This window comes from Protomyctophum bolini, assembly GCF_963924005.1.
Source record: "Protomyctophum bolini genome assembly, chromosome: 12".
Classification (NCBI taxonomy): domain Eukaryota; kingdom Metazoa; phylum Chordata; class Actinopteri; order Myctophiformes; family Myctophidae; genus Protomyctophum; species Protomyctophum bolini.
This window is the reverse complement of record NC_137873.1, coordinates 33,172,977-33,195,062: the sequence shown is the minus strand read 5'-3', so window position 1 is coordinate 33,195,062 and position 22,086 is coordinate 33,172,977. Positions and strand designations below refer to the sequence as shown.

At 42.7% G+C, this 22,086-nt stretch overlaps 1 protein-coding gene across 2 annotated transcripts; it reads left to right on the top strand.

Annotated features, from left to right (window-relative positions):
- The first annotated feature begins 368 nt into the window (after positions 1 to 368).
- scinlb (scinderin like b) lies at positions 369 to 21,851 on the top strand. Of its 2 annotated transcripts, none has more exons than XM_080778341.1 (17): positions 369 to 519; positions 3,589 to 3,805; positions 5,764 to 5,918; positions 10,229 to 10,390; positions 10,700 to 10,849; positions 11,346 to 11,435; positions 12,830 to 12,962; positions 14,114 to 14,202; positions 14,620 to 14,835; positions 15,344 to 15,474; positions 16,187 to 16,277; positions 17,430 to 17,600; positions 18,000 to 18,174; positions 18,529 to 18,644; positions 19,633 to 19,710; positions 19,889 to 19,949; positions 20,810 to 21,851. In XM_080778341.1, the coding sequence occupies exons 2-17, from the start codon at positions 3,625 to 3,627 to the stop codon at positions 20,971 to 20,973; spliced, it is 2,163 nt and encodes a 720-aa protein (XP_080634467.1). In that variant the 5' UTR covers positions 369 to 519; positions 3,589 to 3,624; the 3' UTR covers positions 20,974 to 21,851. The 2 variants fall into 2 exon arrangements, with proteins under 2 accessions (XP_080634467.1, XP_080634468.1); XM_080778342.1 differs by having other exon boundaries at positions 440 to 528.
- The last annotated feature ends 235 nt before the right edge of the window (positions 21,852 to 22,086 follow it).

The following is a 22,086-nucleotide window of genomic DNA, read 5'->3' as shown; positions in this document are numbered from 1 at the left end:
GCTCACACAAACATAGGCTAGGCCTACACCTACAGTATACTCTGGTCTCTGAAAATGGTTCTCAGCATAGGTGTCCAAATAGTCTTGAACTGTAGTATAGTAGTATAGACTACAATATACTAGGCCTGGCCTACTATTGAGCTAACCCTAGCTCTTAAACTCACTTTCTCTCACCAATGCATAAACTCAATTCACTGTTAACTAGTCATTCATTCCTTTCTAGGCAGAGTCGACTCTAGTAGTCTATATGGACAAGACCAAACAAGATTTTTGTCTCTTTCTCAGCTGTCTCTCCTTTTCTGTCTGCTGGTTAGATGCATCTTCAAAGACACAATCGACCAATCAATGCTATATAAAATTCCTCCATTAGACAGACCCATAGACTGAATGAACACTCCCCCTTCTGTCCAGTAGCCAACACAAGGCAGCATAGCCCAAAGGCACTTCCACATCTGCCCGGCCGTCTTCCACCTCAAATCTGCCCTCCGCCGCTAACTCTGCAAAACATCTTCTAAACCTGTGAGTTTTGTTTGTTTATTAAGCGCATTTATTTGGGACTTTTCAGTAATAGTATACTTTACCTCGAAAAATCTGCTTGCAGCAATGTCTTTTATAATCTTCACCAAATACGCGACCTCATTGTTTTAATAAACGTTGGAAAAGATAACGGATAGTCCTATGGCGTGTGCATATACGATTCTGGTTAAAAGTTGAAGAAATTTGAAATGATTTAATTTCCAGCTGTGCCAGCCTTGCATTCATTACGCTGATTCATCCAGGACTTTCGCAGAGCGGAAACATAGGGAAAATAAGAAACGTTATATCTTTATAATTACTTAAAATGTCTTGTGGGAGATACGTTTTTTTCTGTTTGAACATTTTAATGTCTAATTTGCAGAATAATAATTGCGATAACGACAACACGTTTGGATTTATTACGTAATTTCAGCCATGGGAGCTAGGGTTCTGAAGAAAAGCGAACGAGGGTTCAAAGTGTAGAGCAGAGCAGCTATGCACTTTATTCTAAATCTATTATATTCTCTATTCCATTCTATCTTCCGCAGGTTTCAGTTATAGGTTAGTTTTCTCTGCAAGGACGACCGCCACAAAGCTGAAAGCCAAATTTAGAGTAGAGAGGAACAAATTGCTGCTTCCATGCCTTCTAGAGCAAAAACCACAGCTGAGGCAAACTTAATTAATGTTAGCTTTATGGGTTGGCACTTGGCAGAACCTATAGCTGCATTTGCCAAATTATACAATTTCAAGACGAGGCCTGGCTAAACTTGTGAACCACGTATTTCATGAAAATATTATACAAGGTTGGCTATAGCAGCCTATTACATATTTTGTGCTGTCTCTTAGCCTATTACATCTTTCAAATAGTGAATATGAAATAGCAGTGTCAATGTTTTGGTTTTTGGAAGAGGGTTGACACAATTTTAGGCTGTTAAACCCCCTCCTATATTTAACATTCACAAGTTACAGCGATAAGGTATACCTTCATGGCTATTCATATCGTCCTCCCCTCTGGGAGTTTATTGTTTTTCATATTTTTACATGAAATGTTATAAATCAGTTATGATACGTCATTGTCTAGAATATAGATTTACTTATCTAGATTACTGATTGACACCCATGTATCAATAGTGAATAATTCAGCCATATGCAAGTTGCAACTGTGCCTAGTGACTACATGTATTGCATGTGGTGATTATAGGGATTGCTGTGTTGTGTTCAACTGTGTTATCTACCTCACCTACAATTATCAACAACAAACAGTTGGTTTCCTACAATACCCTCAACAGCCATACAACTAATGTAGATTAGCTGTAGATATTTGCATTTATTTATTTATTTTGCATTAGCTCATATCCACATATTATTGTTGTCAAAGTCAGTCAATGTTATTAATATTGAACTGTCTAGACATATATTAGTATATATTATTACCAACTTACTGTACATGTATTGTTTCAAGAAGGAAGCCACGTACAGTATGCCATAACCTACACATCAAGACAGTTATAATTTGTAGACGTACAAAACATGACAATATGTGACAAATAATGACTGAATTAACCAGCCTGTGTAGTTGTGGCAATCATTACTTACACACTAATTTCCTTATATGGTAGGCTTCCCCATGTCAAGATAACACATGTATTTATACCCCCTATCTGTAACCAACTTTGTTACTATCTGTGACAACTTTACAACTCTCATCGCTGTTGGGGTGTTGACGGGTGGGAAATTTGGTATATAGTCTTTTTTATTGGCCTAAAATATTGTCTATATACATACATTCGTGAATCCACTTGCTGACCGACTGTCAGTATTGGGCAATTTCTTTATAGATGTTTCTTGTGACTCCATCCTATGGCAGGCAAAAATGTAAAACTTTCCTTTTAGCATGTAGCATGTGACATGTCAAACTAGGGTGTTTTCATGATTCTGAATCCATTCCAAGCATTAGTTTTGCACAAAACACTCCTTGGGTTAAAAACAGCTATAGCCACTTGCCCAAAATGTGCTGACCTCATAACATTTATCATGACGTCTACGGCCGTTCATTCATGAATGTATGTATAGACAATATTTTAGGCCAATAGAAAAGACTATATACCAAATTTCCCACTTTAAACAAAAGAAGCCTGTCGGCTGCCAGACTATTTTCTCTCCCTCTCTTTACTCTTTGTCATATTTCAGTATTAGAATTGCAGCGCAGATTTGTTTATGGGGTGTAAAATACATTTGAATACCACACTGAGCACACTCGTATCGACTTCCTCCCTCTCTCCCCGCCTCTCTGTTTGCTCACCATCGTTCTGCATCTTGTTTTTTCCACCTCCATATTTAATTTAGGGCTGTTATACGACCATGGGTCGCACACACCTAGACTTCAGTTCAAAATATTTATTTCATTTTTGAACAGGGACAAATGTTTCGGCTATCCAGCCTTCATCACACTGATGAAGGCTGGATAGCCGAAACGTTTATAAGACACAGGACACGGGACACAGACTGTTACGAAGGAACGAAGTGCCTCTCTGACATCATAACCGGGGTGTCAGAGGTGACGTCACTCTGACTTACCTCTGACATCTCAACACTATAAATATAGGTGCCTACGCAAGCATAGATGGATTTAAGCTAAGAACCGAGTTCAGGACGCCGACCTAAGTACTTCATACCAAGACCGAGCCGCCGACTGCCGGACTTCAAGAACCGCTCGCCTCAAGAGAACCATATCTATCCCTTCCAAAACTTCGAAGGTTGGAATCTCTCTGCATTATCCCAGACCAGACCCCTATACTTAGGCCTCGGTCACACAGACCTCTTTGAGACTCAAGACCTTCAGTAGCGTTCATGATCAAAAACACCTCAACTCATACGAGACAAGGTATCTGGCCTTACAATCCAGATAGCTTTGTACCGTATATGACTCCGACACATATTTAATAATTGTATACTCAAAGTCTGTTTAAGAAAATCCCGGAAATGAGTGTTATGAGTTTGTAGATCTGCATTTCTGTCTTTCCCCACCTATTGTAATATTGTAACATTTCCCTCCCACGCTCTCAACCCCAGCTCCGTATATCCATTCCTAGCCCTCTCCGAGCCACCATGGTGTCCCATAAGGAGTTTGTGGGCGCTGGGACGGCGCCGGGTCTGCAGGTGTGGCGTATCGAGAACATGGACCTGAAACCGGTTCCCAAGGCTCTGTACGGCAACTTCTACACCGGAGACGCCTACGTGATGCTCTACACCACCGCAGCACCGTCCCACTACATCCACATGTGGCTGGGTAAGACACATACAGTCATATACACACAACTCAGATGCAAGCACACCATCGCATTTTGGTGGGTTGAATAGATCAATTCACTTTATAGATTTGACAACACATGTGGATGTGTTAAGATACGCAATTGTACAGTATTATTGCACATACAAAAAAATCTCTCTGTCTCTTGTGATGTTATGAGTATTAAGTAACACATTTAATAATTCCATTCTCAAGATCAAGATAAGTATAAAGACAGAAGCTGTGAGCTATACTGTACCATATGCAATATGTCTACAGAGGCTGATCTCGGTATTACAGAAAATGGGTTATTATGATGAGGTATCACATAAAATGCTATACTACAGATGGCTGTTGGCCTGATAGACTGCTGCCTCTTGCATGCAGAAGTCAGCATCTCGCCTGGGGTGAGGGGCGCTATCTTCTGTTTCATTATTGCGTTATGTGTTTGCTCATACTGCAAGTGATGCAGACAGACCAAGAGAAGTGGAAGTTGACTTCCTTGCCACATACACCTATTTCAGTTTAGGAAGTGGCGAGCGGTTTGCATATCACTTAACTACTCTGGTGTAACTTTCCGCTAGATAATTCACAGCAGTGTGTTAATATTCTTCTCTGTATCAGCATTCAGCATATCCTCAAAGACAAAAGGAACTTACTGGAAAGGTTGTAAAAGGGATACTACAAAGGTTGTAAATGTGGGAACAGATAAATGTTTGTTAAAAAAACCCCATCTTCAATCTGTCATGAAGACTCTCCTGTGATCTGTACTTTTCTGTTCGCTCTCTTCAGATCTATAGAGAATGCAATGAAAAGCAGTGGTTATCCTGCAGACAGATTCTTTTTAACCAGGTAGATAATTGCTTTCACCTGGCATCCCATTCCCAAGTCTAAATGTGTCACTGATTAGATGGCTGGAATAAAAAACTAGCAGTATTCTTCTAGTTTTGCCAACTCGTATCACAAGTTGGGAACCACTGACTCAAACTTTACTAAATCAATCAGCCAAATTATTTTCCCAGGCCTGGCAAACGTTTTTTTCCATGCCACCTTGTCCTCATTTGCCCTGGGCCTCTCTCTGCCATTCCAATTTAATTCACTCTAATTCACTGTAGTTTTGATCATCTTACAGCCCTCCTTCCAGCACTGAAACCACTCATTTAGAAGTTACATAATTCTGGCAGTACACACTGCACCAGTCCCAACATGTTTATGTCGTTCCCGTCTACAGTGCCTCTCCCCTGGTGCCACCAAGCGAACAGGCCCCTGTTCTTTGCTGCAATGTGTCTGTCAATTTGTTGTTGCTGTGGAAACCGTGCAGACATAATTAATCCCTCTTAGTCCTACAACTACAACCTATCTCAAACCCTCACCCTAACCCTAACCTCCCACGGGGCAGCAAACCTAAACCTAACCTTAACCAAAGTCTAACCGATGACTAGTCTAAACTAAGTATGAACCCTGAAGAATTTAGTCCACATTCTGTTGCATCTCAGTAGGGTAGATGATGGATGTAAGTTGTAACGTCTCAATGTATGTCTCCAGTGAGCCTAGAGCTGTTGACTTTTGTTCAAGGGTTCATGAAGGGTGTGACTCAGGGGCTTTTATTGCAGCGAATCTTTAGGACCGGTCATTCCTGAGACCGGTCTAGACTCTACAATTTACTGTTTAATGACCCAACTTGTTGTTCCAAGGGTGAAGATAAAGTCATCTTGGGTATAGTATTTTGGACCAATGCTCTCTACAGTTTGAAATCAACTTACCGTATTGTTGCAGACTCTGATTATAAGACGAGCCCCAATTTTCAAGACTCATTTGTGGAAAAAAACAGGGTACATTATCTTTATGTGCAACACATGTGCAGTGCTGAGTTGGCCTCTTGATACCGTTCACAAATTTCGTTTGAATACATTCTCACAGGCAGACTCGGCTCTGTTCTCTGTTGTGTTCTCCTCCAGGGGACGACTGTTCTCAGGATGAGAGTGGGGCAGCTGCCATATTTGCCATGCAACTGGATGATTTTCTTGGCGGTGGACCGGTGCAGTTCAGGGAGGTCCAGAACAATGAATCCATTACCTTCGTCGGGTACTTCAAATCAGGCATCAAGTACCAGGTGAGCTTCCTTGTGCAATACCTGGGGTGGGGGGTGGAGTGGGGGGGGGGGGGGGGGGGGTTGCATAGACAATGTGCACGGGACAGACAGATACATACCATCGATTGTTAACCACATGCAGATTGTCTATTGTTAGTTTCACATTTTTTTATTATTTATAAATGTCTTTATCGGTGAGATAGAAATTTCAAATGGGTGTGGAGGCTGTACTCTATCTCAGAAGCCCACTTAAGGCCCACTTAAAAGTAACAGATACGTCGTAGGGTGTAATGATTAACAACATGCGCTGAACTTTGTCAAGTAATAGCAGTCTGAAGTTTGTGCATGGTCCAAGCCAAAACACTTCCTTTTCCATGTCTGTCTGACTGACTGACTGACTGACTGACTGACTGACTGAAACACGGTTACCATAGCCAGCTACTTCAACTGTACAGCCATTTTGCAACAAATGAAACAAGTTTAGTAACATTCTAGTTTGGTAACATTCACCATCTGCTTCACATTAACATAAAGACCTCCAGACTGCCTTGGTTTGGGCTGATGTAATTATCCCTGTTTATACTGCTCTGCCTCTGCAATGATGCTTTGTGGAAAACTCTGTTTTCTGTTCTGTTTGCGCACACAGACACATGTGTGCACATGCGTGCACATCATACACACATGCACAACAAACCCACAACCTCTTTTTCTCTATTTTTGTCTTCTGCATGCCCTTCTATCCTGTCATTCTTTCTCCTCCTTTCGGCCTCTCATTCTCTCCCTCTCTCCAGTGTTCTTTGCACAGAGAGGGAGCCATAATCTGACCTCATGGTCTGGCATTCTTTCCATTCAAATAAACACTCACTGCCATGGAAAAGTTTTAACTGTCTTTCTCTGGAGAAAGGCACTGAGACAGCATGAGATGTGGTTTCCATGTTGAGCACCGTATGGCCCCTCCTCCACATACAAACAAGATTCTTTATCCTTGTGTGTAAATATTGCTTGCTCAGGGGTGGGATCTCTGTCGGGTCTCTGCTCTACATGTAAGTGTCTTGAGAGAACTTGATGTGATTTCACACTTTAATAAAATTGAATTGAATTGAATATTGAATTGAAAGTTGTGGAAAATGGAAAGTGAGTCTGCTGTAGGAGATAGGAGCACTTGAGGCTCTATTTTTGTCCATGCTAAACCCCTTATCCCTAAACTTCTTTGCCTTTTTTACTATTTTGAAAAACATTTTTGAATAGTGTGAGCTTCTTCGGTAGTGGGTACTGTATTTATGAGCATTGTATGTCTGTCCTGTTTTTTGTTACTGGCGGAGATGTGTCACTTATTTTGCCTCTTCTCTTGGCCAGTTCACACTTGGAAAAGAGACTTCGTACCAAAAAAAAACCATTTTTAAATAGTTCAACTAGCCGATCTACATCGACACGTTGTGAGCTTGTAGATTGGCTATTTTAACTATTGAAAAATATTTTTCAAAATAGTAAAAGGAAAGGGAAAAAAAGGCAAAGAAGTTTAAGGACAAGGGGTTTAGCATGGACGAAATTACAGCCCTTGGAGCGTTGGTCAGGGTGTAGGAAGGGATGTCCATACATCGTGTATTAGCTGTTATACAGTAAGGGGCTGTATTTTGTGTGTCTTAAGTACCAGGTCTTATTATTACTTAACTTAAGACCTGGAGGTGTGATCAATGCCATTTGGCTATATTGCCGAGTGGCCAAAGAGCATTGACCACGCCTCCAGGTCTTAAGTTAAGTAATAAGACCTGGTACTTAAGTGTGGGAAGGGGTGCCTTGGCTGCTTGTCATCACCAACGTGTTGGATAGGACCACTGAAAGCCAGTGAAGTGAGCCCTAAAGGAGGGAGAGAGAGAGAGAGAGAGAGACATTACATTTTGAGAGGTTGAATTCCAGGCGTGCTGCTGCATTCTGGATCGTTTGGAGGGGTTTGAGTGAGGATGCAAGCAGAGCAGCAAGGTGGGAGGCTGGGAGCTGAGTCATGCCTGGTCATCAATCATGTCTGGATATTAAGGAGCTGCATGGACAGACTCCTTGGAGAGGAAGTGTCTGAACCTCGAAAGTGCAAAACTACAGGAGTGAGTGATTGCTGCAACGTGTGCCTTGCAGGACAGCTGTAGTGCACAGTACCACTCCCTCCCATCCACGTGCATGGCAGTTGGATACGAGCCACCAGGTTGTTGTCGATGGAAATGGAAAGATCCTGTAGGGAGCAGGACGTCCCAGGGAACACTGGCAGCATGTTTCCTCTCCATTTGTTTGCCAAATTTAATTTGCATGCTTTGTAAATACTTAATGGCCTCACCAAGGGATGGCACATTACGAGAGCATCCATCCCTGCAGTGCCACGGTAGAGAACTATTGTGTAGAACAGATTCAGAACATGGTTCCCTCTGTTAAAATCATGTTAGCTGAGCTCTCTGATAATACAAGTGCTTCATGGCATGGCACTAAAAAAAAGGAATGTAGAGTCAAGAAGTCCTTCTCTGTCAGTTTATTGTCACGGACCGGTCCGGGGAGTTCTCCAACAAACATAGAGCATACCAGGATTTATTTTATATAGGCCAACACCTCACTCACAACATGAGTGAAGTCAGCCTGTTACACATACAGAATATTCATCTGGGATCCTAAACACGTGGCAACGCAGTTACAAATCATAACAAACTAGTGTTGAGACCTTTGACATTATGGGCTGTATTTTGCGTGTCTTAAGTACCAGGTCTTATTACCTAACTTGAGTAAACTAAAGACCTGGAGGCGTGATCAATGCCATTTGGCTATTCTGAGTGGCCAAAGAGCATTGATCACGCCTCCAGGTCTTTATTTTACTCAAGTTAGGTAATAAGACCTGGTACTTAAGACACGCAAAATACAGCCCATTATGTCTCCTGAGTCCTGACCATTCCCATGACAATTAACTGGGCAGACCTTTACCAGCGCTTGGTCACATAACCTTTTTTTTCTCATAATTTTTATCCCATGATTTTGCAACCCATTTTTTCGTCAATTATCTAATCCTGGGCGCTACACTTCCTCTGCCAACCTGGGCGCATACTAACACTCTACTCCATTTCATTCTAAAATGTACTGTTGCTAAAACTTCTGATTTGTATACTATTAATAATGAGTGCTATTAGCTAGTAGTGTGATTGATACCTGCAGAGTACATTAGCTATTTTATCCTTGCAGTTTGCTGCTTGTACCTGTATCCGTATGAGTAGTCTCTCGAGAAAGATAACTTTTCCTTAATTTTTTGACGATGGGTTCTCAGATTGCCGTATGATTCCTAAACAATGTTAATTTAATTGTGGGGGCGTTAAAACCTTTACAGTTAAATTAAATGACCCTGTGTTCCGTGTGGTTGTACAGCGTGGGACCGCCTTTCATCTCATTTGTGTCATGAGCGTCTTTGACCCCTGGCTGGCGTCACAACTCGCTGAGAGTGAGACATCCCCTCTCAAATAGGCCTCACTCACTCACACACTGTCTTCTGTGTGTCATGGCCGCCTCAATGCATTTCCAATGGGAGTCACATGGTTTCATGACACAACCTTGTTGCATGGCTGTCTTCTGCCCTCCCCCCCATGCATGGTTGTGTCTTCAAACCATGTGACTCCCATTGGAAATGCATTGAGGCGGCCATGACACACAGAAGACACGGGACACAAGTGTGTCTTGTGTGTGTCTTAGGTGTGAGTGAGGCCTTAGTGTTTACATTTCCATGAATGGCTCCTGTTATAACAGCACTATTGTGCCCTGTGTATAGGCTTACAGTTAATGTAGAATGATTAAAATGGTATAGAGAATGTGAATTAATTTCTACGCGAGACCATATTATTCACATGGAGATCTCATGTCGTATCGACTCGTATGGCATTCATAGTCTGGATTTTCGGTGGTGAGCTGACCACCGCTCCGGTGGTGAGCTGACCACCGGAGCTGAAATAACGTTGAGCGGTGGTGAGTAAAAACAGAGAGAAGGGCTGGAGCGGTGGCGGTGGTCTGCTCTTCACCGCGGCTCGTGACGTCATGTTGTAGTTCGGTGGTCACCTCACCACCGAAAATCCAGACTATGAATGAGCCTTTAAATCCCCCCACTCCTTTCGGGTGTGAATATAGTTAGTCCTCAGAATGGAAAAATCACAGTTGTGTGACGCGAGGGGCACTCTTATCATCATACATCACATTCCGTGCTCAGCCAATCAAATCATCACAAATGTCATTCCGCCCTCACTTTTTATCCTCAATATGTGCTATACTTTGCAGATGAAAATGATCTTTTCTTGAACCATCTTTAATCCATATAGAAAGGAGGAGTGGCCTCTGGTTTCCAGCATGTGGTGACCAATGACATGAGCGTTCAGAGGCTCCTGCACATCAAGGGACGGAGGGCCATCAGGGCCACGGAGGTGGACCTGTCCTGGAGCAGCTTCAACCAGGGAGACTGCTTCATAGTCGACCTGGGAAAGGTACAGCTTCCAAGTCTGTGTGTGTGTGTGCGTGTGTGCGTGCATGCGAGAGAGGGGGAGAGAGAGAGAGAGAGGAGAGACGTATGTGGGGTTACGAGGGAGTATGCAGGTGATGATGTGTATGTTGTGCTCTTTTACGTTCGTCTTATGAGGACATGACCGTCACAAGAATAAAATCCTGCCGAGTGACTACATTTTGGCTGAGACATCGACCTCGATTACATTTGAGTCACAACTTAATATCCTCAGTGTCTTTCCGCCATTCTCTCTCTGCTCATACATCTTTCTGTCGACTCGTCTCTCCTGCAGGACATCTACCAGTGGTGTGGCAGTGAGTGTAACCGCTTCGAGAGGCTCAAGGCCTCCCAGGTGGCCATTGACATCAGAGACAACGAGAGGAACGGGAGAGCCAAGCTGCACATGGTCGACGATGGAGCAGAGCCAGAGGCAATCATAGAGGTGATGATGTGCATGTGTGCACGCACGCACGCATACACGCACGCCACACACACACACACACACACACACACACACACACACACACACACACACACACACACACACCACTCATTTTCTCTAGCTCACTACTAGACTTGAGCATCTACACCAGAAGTGATTATTAGTAAGCCAGAGCCGTATACATTGTTGAAGCATTTCATTTTACGGGCCATTCAAGTACTAGCAACGTGGGAATGTGTGAACACAATGGTGTCCTATATGCTGTGCCAGTCGGTGTGCCAAATCTCTGCCATATAGTGGCATTGTAAACACTGGCACCAAATGAGAGAGAAACATGCCGCTTGAGAACTAATGAGAGTGTGTGCGTGCGTGCGTGCGTGCGTGCGTGCGTGCGTGCGTGCGCACCATTGAATTTGTTCATCCATGAACCGATGACACGAATGAGAAAACAATAGAGAGTGACGATGTCTGCTAATCCTTTCTGTTGCCCCTCCAGGCTCTGGGACCCAAACCCAGCCTTGCCCCCGGCACCGCGGACGACGAGAAGGTGGACAACTCCAACAGGAAGAAGGGGGTTCTCTACATGGTGAGTGACGCTATAGGGCAGGGGGGGGGGGGGGTGCCAGTAAGTAACTGACCAGATAGTATGTTTATCATGTAACTGCAACATCCTGTTGGAGACTACGTGTTGCAGGACCTCTCCGCTCTCTGCACTTCATTTCCTGTCTCTCAGCTATCTACAATGTTTATATGAAGCAAAAACTGCATAGCAGAGTAAGCATACTCTATCGTGCGATTAAAGATCCAATTATTCATGTATTTTACCCATTTTGGGCGGGAGCCCCTTTTGGTGTTTTAAGCATTATTACTTTTAAAAAATAGAGTGCCACGCTACGAGCTTGTAGGTCTGCAATTTTTGAAAAATCGTGAAAATGTGCCTGAATTTTTGTTTCTTTTATATTTATTTAATGATAATGCAAACATCATCATTCAAAACAACGAATTACAGAATCATGATTTTCTTTTTTTTGTTAAACAAGACAAGACAAACTCAAAAAAGAAAACAAAAACAGCAAAAAAATAACCCCAACAAATCTTTGAATATATATTCTTTCAGAGTGAGTTTTTAACTCAAATCTTTGCTGGAGGGGTCCCTGGAACAACATATTTTCAGATGGGGGTCGGCGGCCAATGTCATATATTTGGGGTCCTTGACATGAATATGTTTGAGAACGATTGACATAGTAACATGTTTTTTTTTCCAGAAAACTTGTGTAAGTGATCTGTGGATCCAACATTGCATAGCCCATTATAAATATATCTGCCTCTCTTACAGCAGCAACAGTAAAAGTTTCCATTGTCACACACTGTTTGTATCAAAAGCCCAGAAATGTTTTGTTCAGAGATACGAAATATCCCCATTCCCCAATATACCACAACATAAACAAAGCTGGTGATGGAACAAGGTTATAGGAGTACATTTGGCCACAAACATCCCAGGCAGTTTCTGGATGGAGAGCTGTGTTGCATGTCCCCTAGCTTGTTTTTGTTTTAAAAACGTACTCTCTACGCTACAGCCTAATGAAATGAATACATGAGGTTCATTTTCACACAATTAATAAAGATACAATCCATAATTCAATTCAACTTTGTATAGATCCAAATATAGTTATTAACCCCCAACAGTAATGTCTTTGCATCAAAAGGCCAATGTATTTCAGAGTGAAAGAATATCCCAACTCCAATAAATCACTGTGATTGCGGGTCAACTGAGGGTGCTATACTGAAGTTACAGACTGGAGCTGAAACATTTTTCAGCAAGAACTCGTTATCAATTTTAATAATAATATTAGTAATGTTGTTTTTAATTCATTTAACAAAGTAATTACATGAGTTAAAACTGTGCCCTTGTTTGTGTTTACATGTAAACTAAAGTTCCGACATGAATCTGCTTGCTTGTGATATCCTTGTGTTGTGTAGATCTCCGATGCCTCTGGTTGTATGAAGACCTCAGTAGTGGCCCAGTCCAGTCCATTCAAACAGGCCATGCTCGCTCTGGAAGAGTGCTACATCCTGGACAACGGGCCGGACAAGAATGTGTTTGTTTGGAAAGGTGTGTCTTCGCAATTACAGATTAGATAAAACAGTTGAAGATAAATTGCTCTCCATATAGTTCTGGGTTTCACTTTTTTCTCAACCCAACCACTATGCTTCCTCACGGTATCTTCCCCTGTCTGTGCCACAGCCCCATTTCTTTTTTAGCTTTATACAACTGAACAAGCTGGAAACAGACTGGATTAATTGCATACTCAAGGACAAGTGCGATTATACAAGTCAAGGCATGTTAAACTAAACTTGTCCAGATACACTTCAGTCAGAACGCCTCACATCATTCTACATTCTACTCTAGTATTATGCAAGAGCAAAATGGCTGCTGCGTGTATACTTTGCATATTATATGAAAGCAATATGCCCCGAGAGCCCATCGTTTAAATTAATTTTAGAACAGTTAAGGGGTGTTTTCAGGCACAGTATGAAATTAACTGCCTGGAACCACCTTTGCACGACTTCACGTGGCAAAATTAATCAAATAAACAGTAACAAAAATGCAATAATGTATTGATAAATATCATAATAATTATTCTGTCAAGCAATGGAATTCTTCAGCAACATTGAGTTTGACAAGCAATGCACAGACAGAGTGGAAAGCATGTTTAAGTTTGGGTGGTTATCTGGATATGATTGTTCTAAAATCAATAGCTGCTATACCTTTCCCTGCACACCAGAAAAAACTGCGAACGGACCACATAGTCTATTTATTAAATGGTCCTGGCTTCAGTATCAAATCAAATCAAATCAAACTTTATTTGTATAGCACCTTTACAACAGCCAAAGCTGACCAAAGTGCTGAACAGAGTAAAACAAGACAGTAGAGCATAGCAATATAAAACAAAGAAAGAAAATAGCACAGAGCAGGAAATCAATATACAGGTAAATCAGGTGCAGTACTTGACCTTTCCAGCTTTTCAGTTCTCCCTCATTACGACAGCATGTCTCCTTCCTTGTTTTCCATCTTACTATTATATTCTGTAACAATCTCTTTCCTCTCCTACATTTAGTACAAACCGTAATACTCATGTAATGTGGTCTCAGGTGTGTGTTTATAGTGTGTTCTTCACAAAGGCGTTGAGCGTGGCTCAGCCAATCATAACCAAGGACCGGAATGTTCTCTGCTAAAAAAAATCTTTGTCTGACTGCTCACAGGACCTAAGGCCAACACATCGGAACGCAAAGCTGCCATGTCAGCAGCCCAGCAGTTCATCAAGGATAAGGGATATTCTAATAGGACCCAGGTACAGTGACTGATACAGGTGCTAATCTCTACACGCATAGCATAAGCTATCTGAACACTTGAGAAGCACCCAGGCCAGAATGAGTGCACAACTATTAGGCAGCTTCTTTTGTATGTCACTGTGTTCATTTGTCCACCAGGGGGAGCTGAAAAGTCCAAAACAAACTTTGGTTGAAACACAGCCATATATATGGCTAGACTATGCATGTTAATACTGCTATATGTATTGGTCACTCTTACTGGTCTACAGTTTCACTGATATATCAGAGAAGAGAAATCCTTGTTGCATACAAATTCACTTCAGCTATTAGGAAGCACTGTATGTGAATGGTAATGCAACACTACACTCCAGAGATTATTCATCTGCTTATGGGTACAAATAAAATAACTTTCCTCTAAATCATTTCCCTCCCTGCAGATCCAGGTTCTGCCTGCAGGGGCCGAGACCACGCTGTTCAAGCAGTTCTTCGGCGACTGGAAGGACAAGGACGAGACCACGGGCCCCACCAAGGCCTACACCATCGGCCGCATCGCCAAGGTGGAGCAGGTGCCCTTCGACGCCTCCACCCTGCACTCCAACAAGGCCATGGCTGCACAGCATGGCATGGTGGATGACGGCAAGGGCAAGGTTCAGGTATGCGTGTGTCCTGTCTGTGTTGTGTCTATTCATGTGCACACATGAATAGACACAAATGTATCAAATATCGGATCATTGTAGAGTTAGGCTGCGCGATGCGGACAAAATGTCATATCTCGGTATTTATGCCAACATTGAAGACTAAACATTGAAAAAAACCACTTAATAACAAGTCAATATCACTCTTAATTCTAAGTCTACTATTGGGTCCCCAGTCCCCACACTTGTAATTTGATGTTCAAAGTGTAGCATCAATACAAACTAGCATGGATGGGATGTTGCTGGCTTTAGAAGTGGACGATATATATTGACGATAATTCGATATATCGACAATATATTAATATAATTATATCGCGATACCGTTGCCTTTTTGCAATGCTGATATTGCGCACGTTCATACCTCGATAACGATGCGACAACGATACATTGTGCCGCCTTAGCAGAGAATGTAATTTGATTGAATGTAAATGTTCCTGTTTTGTTTTGTTCATCATGTTGTTGTTAGATCTGGCGCGTGGAAGGCGAGAAGGTGCCCGTGGACGCCTCCTCTTACGGGCACTTCTATGGTGGAGACTGTTACCTTATCCTCTATAGCTACAGGCTCGGAGGGCGTGAGCAGCACATCATATACACCTGGTAGGATGTGTGTGTGTGTGTGTGTGTGTGTGTGTGTGTGTGTGTGTGTGTGTGTGTGTGTGTGTGTGTGTGTGTGTGTGTGTGTGTGTGTGTGTGTGTGTGTGTGTGTGTGTGTGTGTGTGTGTGTGTGTGTGTGTGTGTGTGTGTGTGTGTGTGTGTGTGTGTGTGTGTGTGTGTGTGTGTGCGTGTCTTAGGTACATGCATGTGAGTTTATACATCCCCTAATACATGTGTGTCCAGGTGGCATAGACACTCACCCTTTGGTCTATACACTACACCACAAAGACACCATGTACCTGACATGACACCATACGGGAGCTCCACAAATCATAACAAAGGGGTTACATTTGTTCTACCTAGGCTGGTAATCCAAGCCTGACAGCGTGTCGCGGGTTCGAGTCCCGATACCGACGACCTTTGATGTGTTTTTGTATTAAACTGAAATTCCCTCACTGCGACATAGTGTACTCCCATGTACTATATGGCATTCAGACTGTGTGTGTGTGTGTGTGTGTGTGTGTGTGTGTGTGTGTGTGTGTGTGTGTGTGTGTGTGTGTGTGTGTGTGTGTGTGTGTGTGTGTGTGTGTGTGTGTGTGTGTGTGTGTGTGTGTGTGTGTGTGTGTGTGTGTGTGTGTGTGTGTGTGTGTGTGTGCGTGCGTGCGTGCGTGCGTGCGTGCGTGCGTGCGTGCGTGCGTGCGTGCGTGCGTTCCAGGCAGGGACTCAAATGCACCCAGGATGAGTTGGCTGCCTCAGCCTTCATGACAGTGAAGCTGGATGACTCAATGGGAGGATCCCCAGTTCAGGTCGGTGCTTGGTTTTAGGCCTCAGGCCTCATTACGAGGCTACTCATCTGTCTGTCATACTTCACAAATCAACTAGTTACGAGTCTGTACTGTGGAGTCACAGACCTATAATGGAGACATCACAGGCTCTAATCTGTCTCATGATCTCAAGTTGTTTTTAATTGGCACATGCAAGCCAATACAGCCAGTATAGCAACCCTGCAGATCTATTGTCACGTCACATTACGATGTTGTAAAACTGCTCCCAGAACAGTCCTGCCATCTCTGACAAAGAAACACTGCAGTCACAATCTAGTGAAATGTGAAACTTCCAGTCTTTCAACACCCAATACATACCATTCATGAGTTTGATGGATTTTTTTTGATGCGATATTCAGGGCTTGATTAGAGCTTAATTTGACTTAGATGAGACAAAAACAGTTATTCCCCCATTGGAAAACACCTCCCGAGCATGACCTTTCAAATAGCTCGTGGATGTTGTTTAGTGTTTGAACCATAGACTGTAAAAAATATGGACAAAGCGTTCCGCGGGTCTAACATGAACGTAAAATGAAGCCTGTCAGTCCTTGCACTGTAAGTCGCCATCTTTCTAGATCCGTTTGGGCCCAGCTGGCCCATTGGCTGGCCCAGACAACGAGGCGGGACTTCCCCCCCTTCTTCTCCGTTGGTTTTTATTTTGACTCGAGTGGGTGGGGAATCCCGATCATAGACTGTAACGGTAGCCACGCCCCTCAGAACATACGCGACTTTATGGTAATTTTTTTAATAAATGGGACCATAATTTTCCAAAAAGAATATTATGACATTAGAAATTAGACTTTAAACTAGTGACTGGAAGCAGAAAGTATTCATGACCATGTTTATTAAGGTAATACAGTCTAGGTGAAGTTGGGCCCAAATACATGGACTTCTATGGGGCTATGGGTTTTTTTGGGGCCAATGACAGCGCCACAACAGGCCATTATATGAACTTTCATTTCCTTAGTGGCTTCACAAAATATCTGTCTGACTGCCCCCCTGGTTTGAACCGGAACTGATGGGTCGGCCATTTTAGTAGTTTTTTCAAAAACTGGCGCGCTAGTGGCCACTACAGCACTGGCGCTGAAACAGTTAAGGTCTATATAGCTTCTCTGCCTCTTGTGTCCACTATAGGTGCGAGTGACCCAGGGCCAGGAGCCCCCCCACCTGATGAGTCTGTTCCAGGGCAAGCCCATGATCATCCACAGTGGCGGGACGTCGCGCAAGGGTGGCCAGACCAAGGCGGGCGGCACGCGCCTCTTCCACATCCGCCAGAGCTCCTCTAACGCCACACGGGCTGTGGAGGTCAGCTGTCAGCCATTTTGTCTGTGTGCGTGCGCGTGTGCGTATGAGTGTGTGTGTGTATATGACAGTACCTTGTTTTTGCGTCCTTGCAGCCACTTTCACACCTAAGACAGCCTCTCTCACACCTAAGACACACTTGTGTCCTGTGTCTTCTGTGTGTCATGGCCGCCTCAATGCATTTCCAATGGGAGTCACATGGTTGGAAGACATAACCTTGTTGCATGGCTGTCTTCTGCCCCCCCCATGCAACAAGGTTGTGTCTTCAAACCATGTGACTCTCATTGGAAATGCATTGAGGCGGCCATGACACACAGAACACACGGGACACAAGTGTGTCTTGCGCGTGTCTTAGGTGTGAGTGAGGCCTTACAGCTCTCCCCCTCTCCCTGTTCCCTGCAGGTGGAGCCCTGCGCGTCCACTCTCAACACCAACGACGTGTTTGTGCTCAAAGCTCCCGATGCCATGTTCGTGTGGCGCGGCGCGGGAGCCACCGACGAGGAGATGGTCGCCGCCAAGCACGTGGTGGGCTTCCTGGGCGGTGGCAGCAGCGACGTGTCAGAGGGCACGGAGCCAGGTGAGTGTCCTCAGAGCTCCCAACGAGGACAAACAGCCATGATAGGAAGGCGCCACTGCTAAGCATAATCTATACTTTATAGTGCATTTCGCTGATAATAATAACCCTTCAGCAAGCAAAACACCATAAAAAGGATCAATTTGGGTTCACTTTTACACTTGTGTGCGGTTGTTTCCCACAGATTAATTCCAGTCAGTCACTTAAGATGCAAAGGGTGGGGTCGTGATGCCGACCTTTGTAGGGTCGGCAAGATAATGAGTAGTAGTAGGAGCAGCTGCGTCATAGCTCTGTAGCATCTTACAGCCACTAGGAAACCTAATAATAAACTGTGGCTAATCCATGTCTTTGTTCCAGCTGGTTTCTGGTCTGCCCTGGGTGGTAAGAAGGACTACCAAACCTCCAAGAGTCTGCGTAATATGGTTAAACCCCCACGTCTTTTTGGCTGCTCCAACAAAACTGGACGACTCACGGTAAGCCAATGGAAGGAATGGGAAGGATTATTATTATTTATTATTTATTATAAGTGCGCACATTTGAAATATATATATTTATAATATCAACACGAACAGTACAAGAAGGTCAAAGGACATAAATGTCAGTGCAGTCAGATAATAGGAAAACAGACAGTTACAAAGTGCATAATCTCGTTGCTGTCGGAAGGAAACCTCATAAATCATTTTTTGTGGTTTTTGATTATTTTTTTTGCATAAATCAGTGCTATTGAACACCCTTCGTGTCCGTGTTGTTTGGAAAATATTGAACCAATGGAAAGTAGTAAAAAGTGCTTTGGACAAAACCTTAACTCCATTGGACCCTCAAAATGTCTGCTAAAGCAACTAAGTCCACCACCTCTCCCCCTCTGAATGACCTAGAGTCTGTGGGGGCCAGGGCCCCCATGAGGATTTTCGGGGAATTCCTAAAGTTTTATGAGGATTATGAAAAATATTCGTCCCTGCCCGCTCTCATGGAAGTAATTGACAATATATAAAGTTACAACACAAACTTTGATGAGGCTGTAATGTATTGCTTTGTTTTAAAAATATTTAAAATTTTAAAATATTTAAAAATATTCTCCTGAACTCTTTAAGCAAACGATAGTCTGTCCGTCCGTCCGTCCCCCAGGTCAACATATGAACTCCTTACTGTACATAAACTGTATTTTTTCCTACTGTTTTTACTCTTGCCAATACTAACAACTATTTCAGTACTATATGACTATTTCTTTGTATTGCATTTGGATTGATGCCAACAGATGAATTTCGTTGTACACTTGTGTCCAAAAATAAAATCCATCCATCCATAAGGTTTTATTAATTTCCTGAAAATGTATATTTTTCATTTCCTGAAAAAAATGAACAATTTGGAGTTATGAGGTTTCCTCCCGACAGCAGAGATATACGGCAGAACATTGTTACATGCAGTAATGTTGGCATACTTGTCAAACGCATTGTCTCCCAGGTGGATGAGGTACCAGGGGACTTCACTCAGTCAGACCTGGCTACTGATGATGTCATGCTCCTGGATACCTGGGACCAGGTGAGATGAGGGCACATCGTCTTCAATGTTTACTCATTATCAGCAATACCACTATGAATGAATAAACCATTGAGTTATTTCTGTAATCAAGAGAGCCCAGAGACATGTTAAGATGGGTTGTGGCCTTAGGTTGACAGGTTGCATTATGATATGCTACATGCTTGTATCTTCCTCATAGATCTTCCTTTGGATTGGCAAAGAAGCTAATAAAGAGGAAAGGACCGGAGCTCCCAAAATCGGTTTGTAACAATCTCTCTACATCAGATGTAATAGTCCACTTAGACTGTCTGAAGGAAAAAGGTATTTAGTATCATTTGTGATTAATCAACGAACGCTTCCAAACTCCAATACTTACAAAAAAACAATTATTGACATAAAGTAGCTCATAACATGTCTATGGTGGATTTTTATGAAACAAACACTTTGCAGATAGAAAGAGCATTATTCAAGCTTTTCGTACAGCTACAATTTTAGTGGGTTTGACATGATTTAATACAATTAGATAGGACTTTGTCTGTTTAGATGTATGGGCAGTCAATGACAAATTGCGGCTAGTTTCCACCCTGCCATTAACTTGTGGAAAGATGACCGCTGTGTGCATATGGTCTATTGAGTATTCAAACACGAGTATTCTGAACATTTTGAGCATCTCGGGAAATCTATCGCACAAACAGTTTAGAAGATAGAGCCATGTTTGAAGTAGCTGTCTGGTGTGGTCATTTCTGGGTATTTCGCCCCGGATAGAGATTTTTTCACAGTTCCCACGTTGTTCGCAGCGGTCATATTAGCCAACAGCAGATATTCTCCACTAAATGAAGCGCAAGCCAGGTCCTAGAGTAAAGCTCTTTACATGCTTGTAGATCTGCTATTTTCTTTTAATCGTGAAAATTTGGTGGATATCTTTGAATATATTCTGTCAGAACGAACATTTTTAGCTCAAATCTTTGCTTCTGGGGGGGGGGATTGGGGTCCGCGGCCAAATTCAGATAATTCTGAAATAGTGTGAGGACGACTGACATAGAGACATTTTGTAGAATCGTCCTCGCCACCTTTTGATGTGTTTACATGTTTACATGTTGCATTCTTCTCTGTCTTTCAGCAAAAGAATATGTGGACTCAGACCCCTCTGGTCGTAGAGGGCTGGCCATCTCCACCATCAAACAGGGGGACGAACCCCCAACATTCACTGGCTGGTTCCAGGCCTGGGATCCCAAGATGTGGGAGACAGACCTACTGGACAGAATCCGTGGACGATTCTTCTGAACTGAACACCAAACCTCCAGGGCTCTTATAACCACTCCAACACCCCAGTTACTCTCTGGCTATGTCTAGCATCTCAGGCAATAGAAGTATTCCCTTTCCCCAAAGATCCCTAAAGTGCCAATTTCACTTTTTAGAACTATTACCTTCTTGATAGCCTGCCCTTTTCCTTTGTCACAGTGCAGCGCGCTGAAATTAAAATAGGGGTTCCATCACATCACATTAGTGTTTTTTGGGTTCCTCTACTGTGTTTTGTTTACAGCACGAGCACATACAGAACATGTTATTGGCTGTGATTCTGTGAAAAGCATCAGTGTGATATTTGCAGCACTCCTAATGAGTGAGATGTGTACAGCAGGGGGAAATAGGACAAGAAGCCAATATCAGATATCAGCTGTTTCCCTCTCCTCTCTTCCACTATGCTGTGCTTGTGTTCAAATGATATCAACTTGTGCACCTTTCTGTATTGTTTTTTATGGTAGTGTAGACCATGTATTGATTTGTCAAACTGTACTGTCGTATTGATGATGGTAATGCCATGCACTTCATTTGAAGGGTTTAATTTCAAAGTGTGCTCCCACTTCAATTAAATAAAAAAACTTGAAATGTGTCCATAGTTAAAACATGCCCTTTATGTCTTTGAAATGCATGTGTCATGAATTAATTCCATTATGCAATGTATTCATGTCACCAATATTATTTTTTTTACTATGGTAAGGGGCTGGCTTATTTTGAAATGCGGCTCTTTGCTACTAACTGCACGTATTTTATTTGTTATGAATCATAGTCTGTGTCTGAGCAGGTTATATATGTTGCTTTTACCTTAGGACTCTGATGCTGGAAGGGTGGATGGATTTCAAATAAAATGTCCAGTATTTGAAGCACTGGTTTTTAAAACATTTTTCAGATTGAAGTTGAAAATCAGATTTTGTCACGTCAAAAAATCATCCCACAGAGCAATAGCCGGCTATTAGACGTGCGTCTAAAAATGGGATAAAGAACGTCTAAAAATAGACTGTAGCACGCAGTTTTTCATCATTTTTGAAGATTTGAAAATAATGAAAAAATGAAGAAAAAAAATCCGCAATTTCCGCAATTTCCATTTCCGCAATTCCG

What these genes read in the sequence shown, in the direction of transcription:
- scinlb (XM_080778341.1), top strand. Translation starts at nt 3,625, where the DNA reads ATGGTGTCCCATAAGGAGTTTGTGGGCGCTGGGACGGCGCCGGGTCTG. An exon ending in AGCCAGAGGCAATCATAGAG is followed by an intron (nt 10,850 to 11,345) that starts GTGATGATGTGC and finishes TTGCCCCTCCAG; the next exon opens with GCTCTGGGACCCAAACCCAG. An exon ending in CAGCACATCATATACACCTG is followed by an intron (nt 15,475 to 16,186) that starts GTAGGATGTGTG and finishes CGTGCGTTCCAG; the next exon opens with GCAGGGACTCAAATGCACCC.